General features: G+C 41.9%; 1 protein-coding gene across 1 annotated transcript in view; it reads right to left on the reverse strand.

Annotated features, from left to right (window-relative positions):
- The window catches only part of PLCB1 (phospholipase C beta 1), a 641,577-nt gene that overhangs the window by 141,835 nt on the left and 481,774 nt on the right, over positions 1 to 17,968 (reverse strand). Inside the window, exons 13-16 of the mRNA XM_045009836.1 lie at positions 15,142 to 15,226; positions 14,465 to 14,642; positions 7,152 to 7,222; positions 6,035 to 6,131 (exon numbers count right to left, since the gene is read on the reverse strand). Of these exons, the coding sequence (XP_044865771.1) occupies positions 6,035 to 6,131; positions 7,152 to 7,222; positions 14,465 to 14,642; positions 15,142 to 15,226 (431 nt within the window). The remainder of the gene's footprint in view (positions 1 to 6,034; positions 6,132 to 7,151; positions 7,223 to 14,464; positions 14,643 to 15,141; positions 15,227 to 17,968) is intronic.

The raw sequence follows: 17,968 nt of genomic DNA on the forward strand, positions 1-17,968 counted from the left end.
TTGTGATGTTGTGCTTGAGTTTGTGTTTTCTCACAGTAAAGATGGTAATGAGGCCCTGGATGTGTCTCTTTCAATTCAGATACACTTTTTAAGTGTGAAACTTCTTAACAGAAAAAAAAAATCTATGTAAAATTTGAAATTTTACTAACAACTGTGGGGAAAAAAAAGGACAAAACACTTTTGAAATGTAAAACTATAGACTCATAGACTTTAAGGTCAGAAGGGCCCATTCTGATCGTCTAGTCGGACATCCTGCACAACGCAGACCACAGAATCTCACCCACCCACTCCTGTATCAAACCTCTAACCTATGTCTGAGCTACTGAAGTCCTCAAATTGTGGTTTAAAGACTTCAAGGTGCAGAGAATCCTCCAGCAAGTGACCCGTGCCCCACGCTGCAGAGGAAGGCAAAAAACCCCTAGGGCCTCTGCCAATCTGCCCTGGAGGAAAATTTCTTCCCGACCCCAAATATGGTGATCGGCTAAATCCTGAGCATGTGGGCAAGACTCACCAGCCAGACACCCAGGAAAGAATTCTCTGTAGTAACTCAGATCCCACCCCATCTAACATCCCATCACAGGCCATTGGGCATATGTACCATTAATAGTCAAAGATCAATTATTTGCCAAAATTAAGCTATCCCATCATACCATCCCCTCCATAAACTTATCAAGCTTAGTCTTGAAGCCAGATATGTCTTTTGCTCCTACTGCTCCCCTTACAAGGCTGTTCCAGAACTTCACTCCTCTGAGGGTTAGAAACCTTTGTCTAATATCAAGTCTAAACTTCCTGATGACCAGTTTATATCCATTTGTTCTTGTGTCCACATTGGTACTGAGCTTAAATAATTCCTCTCCCTCCCTGGTATTTATTCCTCTGATATATTTATAGAGAGCAATCATATCTCCCCTCAGCCTTCTTTTGGTTAGGCTAAACAAGCCAAATTCTTTGAGTCTCCTTTCATAAGACAGGTTTTCCATTCCTCAGATCATCCTAGTAGCCCTTCTCTGTACCTGTTCCAGTTTGAATTCATCCTTCTTAATCATGGGAGACCAGAACTGCACACAGTATTCCAGATGAGGTCTCACCAGTGCCTTGTATAACGGTACTAACACCTCCTTATCTCTACTGGAAATACCTCGCCTGATGCATCCCAAGACCGCATTAGCTTTTTTCACGGCCATATCACATTGTCAGTTCATAGTCATCCTGTGATCAACCAACACTCCGAGGTCCTTCTCCTCCTCTGTTATTTTCAACTGATGCATCCCCAGCTTATAACAAAAATTCTTATTATTAATCCCTAAATGCATGACCTTGCACTTTTCACTATTAAATTTCATACTATTACTATTACTCCAGTTTACAAGGTCATCCAGATACCGCGGTCCCTCTCTGTATTGGCAATACCTCCCAGCTTTGTGTCATCCTCAAACTTTATTAGCACATTCCCACTTTTTGTGCCAAGGTCAGTAATAAAAAGATTAAATAAGATTGGTCCCCAAACCGATCCCTGAGGAACTCCACTAGTAACCTCCCACCAGACTGACAGTTCACCTTTCAGTATGACCCGTTGTTCCTTATCCACCTTTCAATTTTCATATTGATCCCCATCTTTTCTAATTTAGCTAATAATTTCCCATGTGGAACCGTATCAAATGCCTTACTGAAATCGAGGTAAATTAGATCCACTGCGTTTCCTTTGTCTAAAAAAATATGTTATCTTCTCAAAGAAGGCGATCAAGTTGGTTTGGCACGATCTACCTTTTCTAAAACCATGTTGTATTTTGTCCCAATTATCATTGACCTCAATGTCCTTAACTACTTTCTCCTTCAAAATTTGTTCCAAGACCTTGCTTACTACGGATGTCAAACTAAAAGGCCTGTAGTTACTCGGATCACTTTTTTTTTTCCTTCTTAAAAATAGGAACTATGTTAGCAATTCTCCAGTCATATGATACAACCCCTGAGTTTACAGATTCATTAAAAATTCTTGCTAATGGGCTTGCAATTTCATGTGCCAGTTCCTTTAGTATTCTTGGATGAAGATTATCTGGGGCCCCCTGACTGAGTCCCATTAACCTGGGACATAATGGGAAGAAAGTAAAGAATTAGCAAGACAGATGAAAAGTCATTTCAAATGTTTAAAAATCCATTTAAATTAAAAAAGCTTGATTTCATCCCCTCCCACCATGCATTAATCTTTAGTGGACTTCCCCAAGGTCACTGAGTAAGTCAGGGGCAGAGTTAGCAACACAGCCTGATGTCCTGCCACCCAGGCCAGTTTTAACCAATATACAACACTCTAACAATAATGTCTTTTTATACTTCGACACCATAAATACTCAGCCCTAATGTTATCATGCAAGGAGTACCCAAATGAGAATAAAATATGTTTGGATCAAAGCTCAGAGTTAAAACCTGCAGTGTTAAATCTGCACATACTGTTCCTTACAAGAGGCAGAAATCAGTTAGGGAAAGAACATGTGAGAGATAAATCTAACACCCAGATTTTTGACAACAGATACATCGTATTGTTCTGAAAGGTTGGTAGGCTTCAGAGTAAGAGTTCCCTCACCCATTTAGCTTCCTTTATAGTAGGAATATTTTCCCCCAGAATGTGGACTCATAACTGCTATTAGTGTTAATGGAAGTGTAGCGAGGCAGAGTGGCCTCCCTCTGATGCTGACCGGGAGGAACCATTCCCAGCCCTCGCGGGAGTGGGTGAAGCCAGGCCAGGCCCACCCCGCCCTTTGCACTGGAAGCAGAGGAGCGGAACAGGAAGTATAAGAGGCAGGGCTTCCAGCTTACTTAAGGGAGAGCCAGGGAAGGAGTCAGACGCCTCTGCCTTGCTGCTGGCCCCTGAGCCAGGAACCACGCTTTACCAACCCCTGAAGGAACACCCCGAGGAGCTGTCAGAACAGCCATGTGCCAAGTACGCCAAGGAACCTGGTCTCCTTGCCGGTGATGGAGGTCCCCTTTGAGTAAGTTGCTATGGACCTCATGGGACCACTCCTGAAGAGCGCTGTTGGGTTCCGCTACGTTCTGGTCCTACTACCACTGAGGAGTACAAGCTCTTGGCCTGCTGGCAGGGGCCATATCAAGTATTCTCTCAGATGGGGCCAGTAACGTGTGAAATTCGGCAACTGAACTGATGGAAGAAAAAACAACTATACCATGTCATCTTGGACTATGCCACCAGAAGCTATTCCGATGCAGAGCATCATGGCCTGGACCATTGCAGGAGAGCTCCTTAAATTTTTTGCCCGGGTAGGCTCACCCCGAGAGATTCTCACCGACTAGGGCACCAACTTCATCTCCTGGCTATTCCGGTAAGTATGTGGGCTCGCAGGGGCCAACAATTAGGCACTTCCGTCTACCACTCCCAGACCAACAGACTGGTCAAATGTTTCAATTGGACATTAAAGGAAATGCTGCGCAAATTCCTCCTGGGAGAGCTATGCTGGTGGGACCAGCTAATTCCACCCCTGCTGTTGGCCATCAGGGAGGTGCCCCAGTCCTCCGTGGTGTTCTCCTCATTCAAGCTACTCTTTGAGCACGGGCCCCAGGGGTTGCTCAACCTGATGTGTAAGACCTGGGAGCACTCTCCGTCACTGGCCCAGGGACTCGTATAACATGTATTCCAGTTCAAGGAGCGCCTGAACCATGCCAGGACTCTGGCGAAGGAAAACCTGCAAGTTGCCCCAGGGATCCAGGAGTGATGCTATAAACATGGGGCACAGTCTCGGACCTCTGAAGCCAGTGAACAGGTCCTGCTCCTACTACCTTCCGAGGAGTACAAGCTCCTGGCCCACTAGCAGGGGCTGTACGAAGTAACCTGTCGGGTAGGGGCCAGTAATGTATGCAATTCAGCAACTGGACTGGCAGAGAAGAAATAACAGCTCCACCATGACAACCTCCTGAAGACCTGGCAAGAGCAGAAGGGTCTATTGATTACCCCTTACTCTCCTGAGCCAGACCTGGGCCCGCACCATTCTGTGGCAATCAGCCCTGAGGAACCATGACTCGGGGATACCCTCACCAAGGAGCAACAGAGGCAGGCTTGAAGCCTGTTGAAGGCCTTCCCTAAGACCTTCACTGCCCTACCTGGCCAGACCACTCAGGATGTGTGATGGTTGTGAGGTGACGCGGCACCTCCTGCGATGTGACCCTGCACTTTTGCATTGACTTCCAAAGGGTAAACAGGATCTCTAAATTCGATGCGTACCCAATACCCCGTATCAATCAATTGCTTGACCGCCTGGGGGAAGCTCGCTTCATCACCGCCCCTCACAAAGGGCTGCTGGCAAATCAGCCTTAACCCAAGCTTGAGAGAGAAGACGGCATTTGCCATGCCAACAGGGATCTACCAGTTTATCTGGACGCCCTTCGGTCTCTATGGGGCCCCCACAACCTTCCAGAGGCTGATGGATCGCCTCTTCCTGCAGCCCCAAGGTTCCTACGCTGCAGCATATCTCAATGACATGGTGATATACAGCCAACGCCAGGAGAACCATCTCAACCAGGTGGCAGCTGTCATATGGGCCCTGCGGGCCTAACTGCCCGCCAACCCAAGGAAGTGTCAATTGGGTGGCAGGAAATGACATACCTTGGATACACACTGGGACTAGGATAGGCACGGCCTCTCATTAGAAAGGTCCAGGCCTTGCAGGCCTGGTTACCACCCACCATGAAGCAACAAAGGCATCAGTTCTTGAAGCTAGCCGGCTATTCCCTCTGACGCTGACAGAGAGGAACCACTCAAAACCTCTACAGGGAGTATAAATGTGTATCCAATAGAGAATTTAGTATTAGAAACAGGCAACTTGAAGACAAATATCTTACTATAAGTTGGACCAGTACACAAACACACACACACACGTTAAAACATGTTTTCAATGTTTTATAACGAAACCGTGAAGCTGGTTCAAGATAGAAAGCGATGTAAAGACTTCTTGCAGCCCTATTATCGCTGTTGAGCTGATGGATGGGAATCAGAGAGATATAAATATATATACATACATTGACTGAACAATGAAGTTTTAAATATTTCAATACATTTGTTTGGGGGTGTTACTTAATTTGCTTCTGATGAAGCACTTGTCATCACACTCATAGCAACTGCACTACAAGGATCAGTAGATGTAAAATCTTGTATAGAGGTAATGGATTTAGGCAACCATAACCCTGGTCTTCAAGGGCCGCCATAAATCCAGGATTTAACAACTAAAATGCAATATGCTGCTTTAACAAAAAAGAAATGTCAAGAACATGTTGTCTCCTGTCAAAACACCATGAAAAAGGGCAGGGAGATGGTAGGGGGTTCTGCTCTTAGACAGGAAATGCTGCTGCTCTGTTTATTAACGATGCTGCAAAGTGCATTCCCAGCAAGACTTTATCAGTGAAAAATCAGCAGGGGATGAAGTTATAGCCTAGGCTGTAGCAGAAAAGATAGATTGACACGAGGGGTGGGCTCTGTGTTATCTGTTATACGTGCAATGTGGGCACAGCGTAAAAGCACTTGCTCTTTCTCACTCAATGCTCACACGCTCGTTGTTCAAAAGTGGACAATACGCCTTGCTTTTCTGACACTGTTTATTCATGGACATTTAATTTGATGAGCAAAGACTTTTTCAATTCCAGAAACTTTGTCGAACCTGCCGCACACATTGCGTACCAATGTTTACCATAGACAAAACTGAATGTTTAGACCAATGCCTATCTCAAAATGAATGTGGATCTACTGTTGATTGATACATGTGTGTAGTTCCTAATACTCTTAACAGGATTTATGCAATGCACTAAAGAGAGAAAAGCAGAGAGTCTTCAGTTCTCTAAGCACTCTTCTCCTATACCTAACGGGACAGATCCTCCAGTGGTGTCTACTTGACTTCCATGGAGATATGACAACTGAATTTACACAGGTTGACCATCTGCCCCATGATACGTTCAAATAATTCCAACTGAGATAAGAAAACGACCTCCTAAGTAATTGCCAGTATAAAATGATGTTATGGATATTTAGATTACTCACTTTTTGATATCTCAAAAGACTCAAACTTCACTGGCTGTATGTAGTTCACCAGGTTAGACATTTCTTCAGTGGCCATGGCTTCTCTGCCAGCAGTGCCCTAGAACAAGGATACAAGCAAAGGCTTTGTGTTTAGTGCATATCAAACGTCACTGGTGGGATTTCTATAAAGTAGACTTTATATATCTAAGACTCCAAGTGCCGGTACCTGTCACAGCAAAGTCAATGGGAGCGTTACTATTTACTTTAGTGGGTGTGGAATCAATGTCCAATAGATCATTATTCATTTGTATATGCAGATTATCTGGCCTATTTCCCTTTGATATGTAGCTTGGCTTATCCCCTTTAGTCTCCTCATCTAGAGGAAGGGAGTCATTTTTGTTTGTCTTTGTTAACAGGATGTTAGCCAATGAACTTCACGCAGAAAGACGTGAAACTCTTGGAGGGAAGGAGGAATTTCAAGGGGACAAAAGGAAATACATGTGAAATAGTCTTAATTAGCCTTGTGGGAATTTCACAGATTTATGAAGAGGAGACCTCTACCACTCTTGCATCCGACAAAGTGGGTATTCATCCACGAAAACTCATGCTCCAAAACGTCTGTTAGTCTATAAGGTGCCACAGGATTCTTTGCCACTCTATTTAAAAGTTAAATCACATAGCTGATATTCTAAGACTTTATAAATGCCTGTAAGATCCCTGGGGAACAGACTGCATTATCTTATCTTCTGAAAAATGCTGAGCACATTGTGAGCACCCATATAAATGAATAATAATAAATGTGTCTCCTATAGATTTCAACAGAGAGCTGCACAGCATAGTTATATATAAGCTTGCAGATATATCGCTATAGATATATACACACATACATATAATAAAGAAGTAGCTGTCTAAAACTGATTAATTATATCACATTTTACTAAGTTAAAATATGAATAAAGTGAGCAACAATGTGCACATGTTGTTCAAGAATCCTTGGCAAATATGTCTAAAGTTCGTATTATGTTTTAAGTGCATGTCTTTCTTTTTCCACTAGATGGCAGTCCAACACTTAGTAATGCAAGCCAAATTAAAGGACCAGAATCACTCCACCACTATTTCAAAATATTTAAATCCTTACTTCATCCGTTGACGATTTTTTGCAGTCATCATCATAGTCATCGTCATCGTCACTCTCGATCTCTGCTTCTCCTGCAACATTTTAATTACAATGCAATTATTGGCAGAAACAATGATTATAAATCCCAAGACTATCCTTGATAGATACCTTCAAATACTGTTGCTTTTGAGGGTTCCACATTTTAGGGCAGCGGTTCTCAAACTGTGGGTTGGGACCCCTCAGAAGGTCGTGAGGTTATTACATGGGGGAGTCGCGAGCTGTCGGCCTCCACCCCAAACCCCACTTTGCCTCCAGCATTTATAATGGTGTTAAATATATAAAAACATGTTTTTAATTTATAAGGTGGTTTGCACTCAGAGGCTTGCTGTGTGAAAGGGGTCACTAGTACAAACGTTTGAGAACCACTGCTTTAGGGGGACTGCCTCTTATATAACACACCAAATTCACTGTCTTGAGTGGCTTAGCCATCCTCAACATCGCTGACTTACTTTGGGGAATAACCCTGTCAAACAAACAACTCCTTTGTGTCTTTGTAAAGGACTTTTGTGGTCAACAAAACAGTGATTCAGTTTAGATGTTAGAATAATGAACTCAAAAAAAGAATGCTGCATTGTGATAGTCTGTGTATATACAATATCATGTATTATTAACCAAGGATAGTCCAATGGTTGGGACTTGGGCTGACTTGAGCTGAAGTCTCTCCTCTGCTACAGATGTCCTGTGTGATGTTGGGCAAGTCGCTTACCTTTTTCTTTCTGCCTCAGTTCTCCTTCTGTAAAATGGGGATAATAGCACCTCCCTACACTCACAAGGGTGTAGTAAGGATAATACATTAAAGATCCTGAGGTGCTCAGAAACCATGGCAATGGAGACTATATTAGTACCATTACTTAGATTGTAACCTCTTTGTTTGTACAATGCCTAACACAATGGGGCTGCATTCTCCATTAGCCCTTACGCACTACTGTAATAAACTTAGTTATGACTGCTAACAACAATGTACTTATTCAATAAATAATATTTTGGGTTACATTAAAATATTTAATATCTTTATTATCATAATATATTGAAAATTGTGAGGCAGATACTCAGTTGCTATAAACTGGCAACAGTTCCTTTGATTTCAATGGAGCTATTTCACTGTACACCAATTGAGGTTCTGTCCCTGCATGTTTTCCTAGTAGTCAGCTCTGAGATGGCATATCACATACATACCAGCAGAGGACAGTGCAAACTAAGCAATGTGAAGAAGCTGCTTCAATAGCATTCTTTTACTCAAAAAGTACTGAATGAATAGATGAGTCTGAATTACACAGATTTTTAAACCTTGTTCTCAGTTATTTTATACCAATCAAAACCCTATGGGCAAGACAGATTAATTTGTTACTAAATCAAAGAAACGTTTTCCCTCCAAATAAAATAGTCTTATTATAGTGCTTTCAGGAAACAATCACGTTCAACAAAAATCGCAGCCTTATCTTTTTCCTTCGAAATTTCTACTGTAGGTTTTACGTTCAGAAAGAAGCCATCAAAACTGAGCTTTAACTTACGCAGCAGATCCCTACATGGACCTGCAAGGGCAATATGTTTTATTACAGGCTGCATAAATCTGTTGATTTCACAACCTTTTGCTCATGGTTTTCACTTTTCTCATTTAGCCATGGCAAAGCAATTTTCTTCTGGCACCAGGAATGGCTAACATCCTTGCATGCTGCAAAAACAAACTGCAGTGTGAGAATTTATCCACAATGCCACAATCTTCCTCCTTGTGGGAAAGAGGTAATTCAGTCCCGATTCTTCATCTCAATTCATGGCCTGATTCAAAGCCCACTGAAGTCAACTTAATGACCCCTATCGACTATGTAGAGCACATATAATGAAAGCAACATGGGCTCCTTTTTCAACCGAGCTACGATTCCCCAGGCTGGGTTTCCTCCCAAACACTGGTGTTGATGTCATGCCTTTATTCATGAAGAAATCTTTGTCTGAACATTTCATTGAAGAAAATAACATGATTGCTCAACAGGCTCAGGGGATAGCTTGGGGAACTTTAATGTATTGTTAAGAGCCTGAAGTGTTCTCGCTGGATTTCCAGTAACAGCCACTGGCTATGAATCTCCTAATTTATTCATTTAGATTAGCAAAAAGCACTTCCTAGAGTCCATTAAAAGGGAAGAAGAGGCAGATTATGGCAAATTTTCCCTGCTGAGATTAGTATATATTGGTGGCACCCATTGGTTTGTAGCTTATTATCACCAGACGTGTCCATGGAGGGAAATCTGCAACATATTACCTATTTATTTTAAAAGGTTTAACTGAAAAATCCCCAGTTAGATCAATTCTCACTTCCAAGGGTTCTCCTGGGACAGCATAAGCTGCAGCTGTGGAACACTCTGTTTGCAGCAAGCTGGGAATGGGCGACAGGGGATGGATCACTTGATGATTCCCTGTTCTGTTCATTCCCTCTGGGGCGTTCCCTCTTATGTACATGTACAGGTCTACGAACAAATACTGCAAATTAATATAGCTTTAGAAACTATGGGTCAGATCCTCAGCTTGTCTGAGTTGCCATAGCTCCATTGACTGTTGTAGTTCTACTGGAAATTACACCAGCTGAGGATCTGGATTTATGACGTTAGATAAAGCTACAATGAAAACCATGAGGGGAAAGGGTAGTTGAACAGAGTCTGACTACAGATATTTGAGCACTATGTATGCAGTCAGATAAGAGATGGTGCTAGATACTGGGGTTTCCAAAGAAGCCTAAGAGAATTAGGTGTCCAACCTTGAATGAAATTCAGAACCGCCTTAGGCCCCTTTGGAAATCCCTGTCTCAGTGAATAAAAATGTAAAATTCACGTGTGCAGCTCTGTTAGCAGTCTAAACTGCACCAATATAGCTCAAAAAATTGGAAAATGTCCAGTGGAGGGCAACAAAAATGATTAGGGGGCTGGAGCACATGACTTATGAGGAGAGGCTGAGGGAACTGGGATTGTTTAATCTGCAGAAGAGAAGAATGAGGGGGGGATTTGATAGCTGCTTGCAACTACCTGAAGGGGGGTTCCAAAGAGGATGGATCTAGACCAGTGCTTCTCAAAGCCGGTTTGCGGCTTGTTCAGGGAAAGCCCCTGGCGGTTCGAGCTGGTTTGTTTACCTGCTGCGTCCGCAGGTTCAGCCGATCGCAGCTCCCACTGGCCGCGGTTCGCTGTCCCAGGCCAATGGGGGCTGCGGGAAACGGCGTGGGCCGAGGGATGTGCTGGCCACCCTTCCCGCAGGCCCCACTGGCCTGGGGTGGCAAACTGCGCCCAGTGAGAGCCGCGATCGGCCAAACCTGTGGACACGGCAGGTAAACAAACCAGCCTGGACCGCCAGGGGCTTTCCCTGAACAAGCGGCGGCCCAACTTTGAGAAGCACCGATCTAGACTGTTCTCATTGGTAGCAGATGACAGAACAAGGAGTAATGGTCTCAAGTTGCAGTGGGGGAGGTTTAGGTTGGATATTAGGAAAAACTTTTTCAGTAGGAGGGTAGTGAAGCACTGGAATGGGTTACCTAGGGAGGTGGTGGAATCTCCTTCCTTAGAGGTTTTTAAGGCCCCGCTTGACAAAGCCCTGGCTGGGATGATTTAGTTGGGAATTGGTCCTGCTTTGAGCAGGGGGTTGGACTAGATGACCTCCTGAGGTTCCTTCCAACCATGATAGTCTATGATTCTATGATTCAATCAACCGAGGACCTGTAGCAACACCTTGTGCGGGAAAGCACCTTTTATTTACTCTTTGGATACCTTTCAGTGCTCACATACTTCTTAGATTTAGGAGCTCATTTTATTTAGCTTCTAAATTTAAAGCAGTCACTTGCTGGCAGCTGGCAATGGGCCAGCTCCTCAGCTGGTGTAAATCGGCAAAGCTCCTCAGACTACAAAAGTACAATGCTGATTCACACTAGCTGAGAAGCTAGTTCTAAAAGCTTTAATCCACTTTTACTCAGTCACCCAGGGAGCACATATGCCTCCTTCATCTTCCCCTAGCACTCCTGCAACCTTCCATGAGTAGTTCCACTGCAGACCATAGTGAATTTTACCCTAGGAGGGAAGGTTTAAGAATTTGACCCACTATTTTTAAATGTTAGCCAGGCAGTTAGCAGTTATCTGAACTTTGGCTGCTTTAAGCACTCAGTTGCTTTGCGCCTTTATTTTAAAATAATCTGTCCATGTAAAGCTCATGAAAAACAACCGATCGCCAATGCACGAACAGAGGTAATATGGAAAGGAAACAAAATACCACGATGCTAGAAAAGAGATTTTCTTTTGCACAAATGAAACTCTAATCCAAACCAATTTCTCAAATGTCTGATGATTTGGCCAGCATACAATGCTGCAGTGAAGCTGGTGGGATACAGGCATTTTCAACTCACAGAAAAGTGACTTAAATTGGTTTATAAACCAACTTAGTGAATCAGGTGCAAACCCTTGTGTGAACACACTTATTTTGGGTTATAAATAATAATAATATTTTGCTGCTATATTTTGCTTATAAGTACATCCAAGAGTCATCTTTAAGACTGTCCCAAATCACTTTCAACTAAAGCCAAATAAGCCTATCTTAAAATGAAATACAAATCTCTGCACCTTTTGCATCAGTTTGACTAAAATGGTTTTAAATTGCACCTGTAATTAAATGGGCACAACTTTCTTGTGTAATAATAATACCCAGCACTTATTCAGCACTTTTCATCCACAGATCTCACAAGTGCTTAACAAAGGAGGTCAGAATCATTATCTCCATTTTCCAGAAGGGGAAACTGAGGCACAAGGCAGTGACGTGACTTGCCCAAGGTCACCCAGCAAGCAAAGAATAGAAGCTAGCTCTCCCAAGTCCCAGTCCAGTGCTTTATTGACTATGCAACACTGCTTGTCAAGGCAAGTCCTTATTCTCACAAGCCCTGTATACCACTATAAACACATTTAAATAATAGATTTTTAAAAACCTACATTACAAGAACTTTAAGCTTGCAAAAATCACACAATCAAAAGTTAGGAAATGGCAGAACTGAAGTTGCCTGTGCTACCTTAATTCAGCTGTCTTGTGTGTATGCATTATGATAGTCTTTAATTACATGACTGGCTGACACCTGGCATAGAAAACGTCTCCCCTAATGCTTAAAGTTTGGTGGAGTTATAAGCAACTATAAATGGGGTCTTATAATGCAAAGTGTTAGGCAACCTTAATTTTGGGTAGTGCTATCTGCCTATAATAACTGTTTAGGTTGCAAGCTCTGTCTCTCATGATGTGTGTGAACAGTGCCCTGCACAATGGGGCGCTGATCTCACATGGTATTTCTATGCACTATCATGATACAACTAATAAATGATAATAATCTTCCTGTTCTAAATCTGCATTCAAGAAATCAGCTAGTGACCAACAAGAAATGTAGTATTACCTACTGCTTCCCATTGGCTAAGATCCCTATAATCACCAATTGCCCAGGGCTACTAGGTCCAGATCACGCCCTTGTTGTGGGAGCCCTGGGCACGTGGGACCCTCACAACGAGCCGGTGCTGAGAGTATGCAGAGTCGGTCGACGCTATGCCCGGCTCATGAGACAGCTCATGGTGTCCGACACCATCAGGTGGTCCAGAGACATATACACGGAGCGCATCACGGGTCACCATCAGTACCAGGTCAAGTAATTGAGAATAACACACTTCCTTCCTTCCCTGACGAACCAAGGGACGCACCCCACCCATGTACTTATTCACTACACCAATACTGACTTGGACTCTAAATACATTCAATGAGTGGCGTACTCGAGATCACTTATTCAATCTGGGTCTATGCTGGTTATGTACTATGTATATACCTTATGAACCTTGTAACCGACACTTGTAATCCCTCATAACCCAAACCTGACCCCAGATGTACCTTCCTTCTTAACTTGTGTAAATTTGATTTTAAACATTAACTTTAACAAACATTTTAAATCTGCTCTTACCTACTGCTTTCCATTGGCTAAGATCCCTATAATCACCAATTGTACTGGATACTTAGTTTCAATATTATTTTACCTGTTTCTCACTAGAACACAGGAACTTAAAAAAACAACAATTTAATGTTGTTTGTTATAGGAGTGCAGAACAAATCGTAGTGAACTTGGGTAGACAGATATAGTGCTCTCAAATCAAAAGCAGATAAAGATACTTTTATATATTTTATTTATTGGAAATTGCTCTTCTACTTAGTTTGCCCAGTTCTAGCCTGGAGCAAGTTTTTTACCTTCTTCAGTCCAGAAGGTTTACACTAGAAAGCGTGTAAAGTCTAGCTGCATGAACAGTAAGTACGGTGCATTGCGCGTGGGCGGGAGCAGCTACGGGTATAAAAGTAAGAGCATAGTGTGGTGATAATTAGAGAAATCAAAGCTAAGTAAATGCAAATAATCTACATCCATGTATTGGTAACTGCAGTGTCTCAGGAAAATGAATCTGTTCTCTGCCCAGAGGAATGCACAGCCCGTGCTAATCAATTTATTTGTTTTATTTAGGTGAATAAAATGGAAACAGAGCAGTGTATTTTCATATGGAGGAGTGGGAATTAATAGGAGTCACATGGTTAAATATAGGTGCATTGAGCTGAGAATATACCATGAAGTAATACAAGATGTAGGGCCCGAATTATCCTGGCCCTGCACCTTGTGTAGTCGTTTTCCTCAATGCAAAGTACGTGGATGCAAAATGATACCGTTCTGATGTGCTGGCATTTTACACCCACTTTGCACTGGTGCACGTGACCCTACTAGATGTGAGACAGCAGTGAATGGGGCTCTGGGACTTTGAGAGCCAAAACCTCACTACATTCTCTCTTAAAGGCAGCAGAACCGCTGCAGTTTCACTGTGCACGGAGCTAAGATGCAGAAAGGCCCTTCAAGGGACGTCATTTCCCTTGCATGCTGCAAAGCTCTGCTCTATGGGGCTTCCCTTTGCGTTGAAGTTTGGAGGAGCTGACTGTACACTAAACTCCCTAAGTGTGTGTGGGGAGGGTGGCTAGATACTGTTGCACACAACACAATGCACCAGGTCATTAGATTAGCAGGAAAAACTCCTAAACCTCAATCCCACTTAGACCACTTGAACAAAGCCTGTTGACTTGGCTTTTGTCAGGGGACAGCACTTTGCCCTCGGTAAGTAACATACCAGCCATTGGGCTAGCCCCACACTGAGGCACCTTTACACTTACAGGGTGGTATAAACAGGACTTAGTGTCAATCACAATTGGGCTCCTTAGGTTTCAGGCAGTAATGTATTTGGGAGATCAACTTTTACCTGCTCCGGGAGATGAGGGTTCAAACCCACTGGACGTATCACTGCACGTGTTGGAAGCCTGCTCAGAGAGCTTCTTTTTTGAACTTCCGTCGGCAGACTTTTGTGATTTCTTTTTATTCTTCACCAGAATTTTGTACATCAAGTCCATAGGGCTTGGAAGGGGAACACCACTTTCAAGCTTAGAGGAAAGAAGGAGAGATGTGTAATAAATAAAAAGATCCCATGCCAGCTTCTCATTCTCCCCATGATACAATGTAGAGTTGTGCAGTCCAAAACGTAACCCCATTTTAAGATGAAGCGTGGTTTGCACAACAGGTAGACTCTGTGCTAAACGAGACAGCGCCAGTGAAGGCGCTTTAGAAGACAACGAAAAAAAATGCACTATGAAATAGCTACAATAAAAACCATAAGAAGTATTATTTCAAATGTGAAAGCCCAGATTATAAAAGAGTAGATGTTAGAGCCAATTTTGATTTAGAGGATTAGATCACAATAATCTCCAGATCAGACACCATATGCTTAAACCAATAGTAGCATAAACTACTTTAAAAACCCCCAACCCCCAAAAGCTAGCAGCTTCTATCTTGTAAGGTGATATATGAAGAACAGAAAACTGAAATATGCAAATAAATATTCAGACATATGTTTATGATCAGGGAAATACCAAACCGTCTTACTGGGTATTTTTCCAGTGGATCCATGAGCAGTGCATCTCCAAAAATTAATCTGCAATATTCTGCCATTTTGGCTTGCTGCTTAGGGCTAGAAGGGGGGAAAGGATAGAATTAAGTGAGATTTATTCCTACTGCAGGCTCAAAGCAGCTGTAATGGAAAAATCTAATATCCCTTAACTAGATGAAAAGATAATTTCCTGATCCTATCATTGTAAATTGTTCACAATGATCTAGATTCATCACGCAATTATTCTGACTTCTCTGACGGCTCTTATCACAGGGATTATACATGAAATAGTACAACAAAGGCACTGGCCATGTGAAGTCATAAATAGTGAAACTGAACTTGTCGCATAGAGACAAATATTCACATGCACTTTACAGAATATAGAAACGGAATATATCAGTTGTGGGAGTGATGGAAATAAACGGTTACACGTGTTTGGCGTTTGGAGACAACCTATTGAAATATGTTTTCCTTCATCACACTTTTAGGTCACATCAAGGATTTTCAGGGTATATCTATGCATTTACTTCCCCCTACCCCCCATTTTGCTTTGCTTTTTCTCTTTTTTTTACTTGAGAAAAACTTAACAAAAAAGAGAAACGGGATTTTCCCTTTTAATGGCACTTCCAACATTTTGCACAGAGTCACATAGAAACTTTCTCAAACATGGTCAGCCTATGGCCAGTTCTACACTAGAAACTAGCTAGTGATATTATATATATATATATATATATATATATATATATATATATATTTACTGCCAAAGCTTTGTTGGCAAAAGACCTATTTTCAGTGCAGCCATAATGGCATAATTCTGCTTAGGCTGATATAGCTCAGATGGCGTTTGGAAAACAGGCATAAGCACACTTTTTTGGTATAGGAGAGCATTTCTGGTATAGCTATACTGATCAGCAACCTCTTCTGAATGTAGACCTGGTCTTAGCAAAAAGCTCCTGGAGCAAGTAGCCAGATGATTATTTTAGCCTGTAGGGTGGACCACTGTTGAGATTTCCCCTTATTAGATGCTTGTCTGCCTATATCATATTGTACTACAATAAATTACTTGGGTGGTTTTCATGACATCCACTAGGGAGAAGCCAAACTGAGCAGACTGTGCTTACAGCCAGTTTACCCAAAGTGCAAACCAAGAGTGAAATAACATCTAGATATCATTGTGATGGGAGTTTTAGGACTACAGATAGGTTACAATAAATGCCACTTGCATAGCCTTAAAATGCAGCCTGTTCAACTACAGGTTTGTTTCACTAGTGAAATCAAACAAAAATCAATTTCTATTCACGGATCATGGACGAACACATAGGAACGCCAAGCAGTTATAGTTGCATCTATTGTTCATAACAGAATTATCTATATAAATGAATATACAAGAGGTGAGGCCCTAGGTTTTTTCTGGCAAGTTACAGTCCTGTGTATCACAACATTTGGGAATCCTTTTGTTACAATCATATCTCTTCACAGGAGGTTGAAACTTAGCTGGGTGGAAAATAGTTTTCTCGTCTCGTGAATATTTTTGAGCATTGTGGGGTGGGGTTTTTTTGCGCATCTCAATTTGGAGAAAAAGTTGAAAAAATTGAAAATATTAATAAACAAAAAAAAGCCAAACCCCCCAAAATTCAGTTTTGGTCATTGAAATGTTTGGTTTTGGTCATTTTGAAACATTACATTTTCAATTTTGACATTTTTTTCTTTTCTAAAACCTCTTTAAAGGTCATTTTGAAAAGGAAAACAGGATTTTTTATTTTGAAAATACTGACATTTTTTTCTTCCCCATTTTTTTAGTTGGAAAATTCATCAAACCTCACCCTGTTTCATGAACAGTTTGATGAATCTGCATTTTTCAATGGAAAACAATTCGTCCTTGGTAATGGAAAGATAACTGGTGACACAGTGAGTAAAACAGAGATGGGACCAAGCCTGGATGGCATTTGACTCAGAATCTGAATCTCCCAAAGTTCAGCATTGCTCCCATTTAGGGGATTCCATCATTAGCAGCCATAGGTTAAAACAGTCACAAAGTTCAGTTGTCCACAATACACACGGTTGTAGATTTTAAATGATTCCACAAAGCTATGCTGGGTTTTAAACTGCTGCGTTTTTAATCACTGCAGTATTTTGTTAAAGCTGTCATTTAAAGTTATCCAGTTCTGCAAGAAAGTTAAGACGCAGTTTCAGCCTCAGGCATAATATTAGAAAGATGCGTAGGAAGCCAAGAGAGCTAAGAACCCTCAAAGGAATGGTTGGTGGAGAATGCAGTGACTTGGCGGTGAAGGTAGAATGTTATAGTCCTTATCTAACTGGCAGCTCCTTTTCAAACAAACAACACAGACAGGGTGCACAAAACACCCCTAGCTCTCTGTGGAAAGTGGGTGGATGAGTGGGGATTTGTTATAACTCCAGCCTCCAAGGGGAAATTACTATATGCAAATTCATCTTCATTTTCTCAACTAGTATGTATTTTTAATGGATCCACACACAGACAGTATGATGTTCAAAGCCTGTGCCCTTTAAACCAAACCCCACAGTTATCTAAAACTTAGGAACAGGCATAAGATCAGATTTTAAAAGGGCACATCAATGGAAAAAAAGCCACCCAGATGTCTGGAGGTAGTGAGAGTTTCACTCCTACACAACAGTGAAATCTTATAGCACTTCAGAGAGAATTTAGGTTTAGAACTATTATCACTAGTAGTAGTAGAAGGAAATTGTACCATCCTGTCCTAACACCACATCTAACTCTCTATATATCTCAGTTCTCAGTGTGTGAAGAACTAACAGTTTATAACATACTGAGCCATGCAGAAA

The sequence above is a fragment of the Mauremys mutica genome, chromosome 3, assembly GCF_020497125.1.
Source record: "Mauremys mutica isolate MM-2020 ecotype Southern chromosome 3, ASM2049712v1, whole genome shotgun sequence".
In the NCBI taxonomy this organism is placed as follows: Eukaryota; Metazoa; Chordata; order Testudines; family Geoemydidae; genus Mauremys; species Mauremys mutica.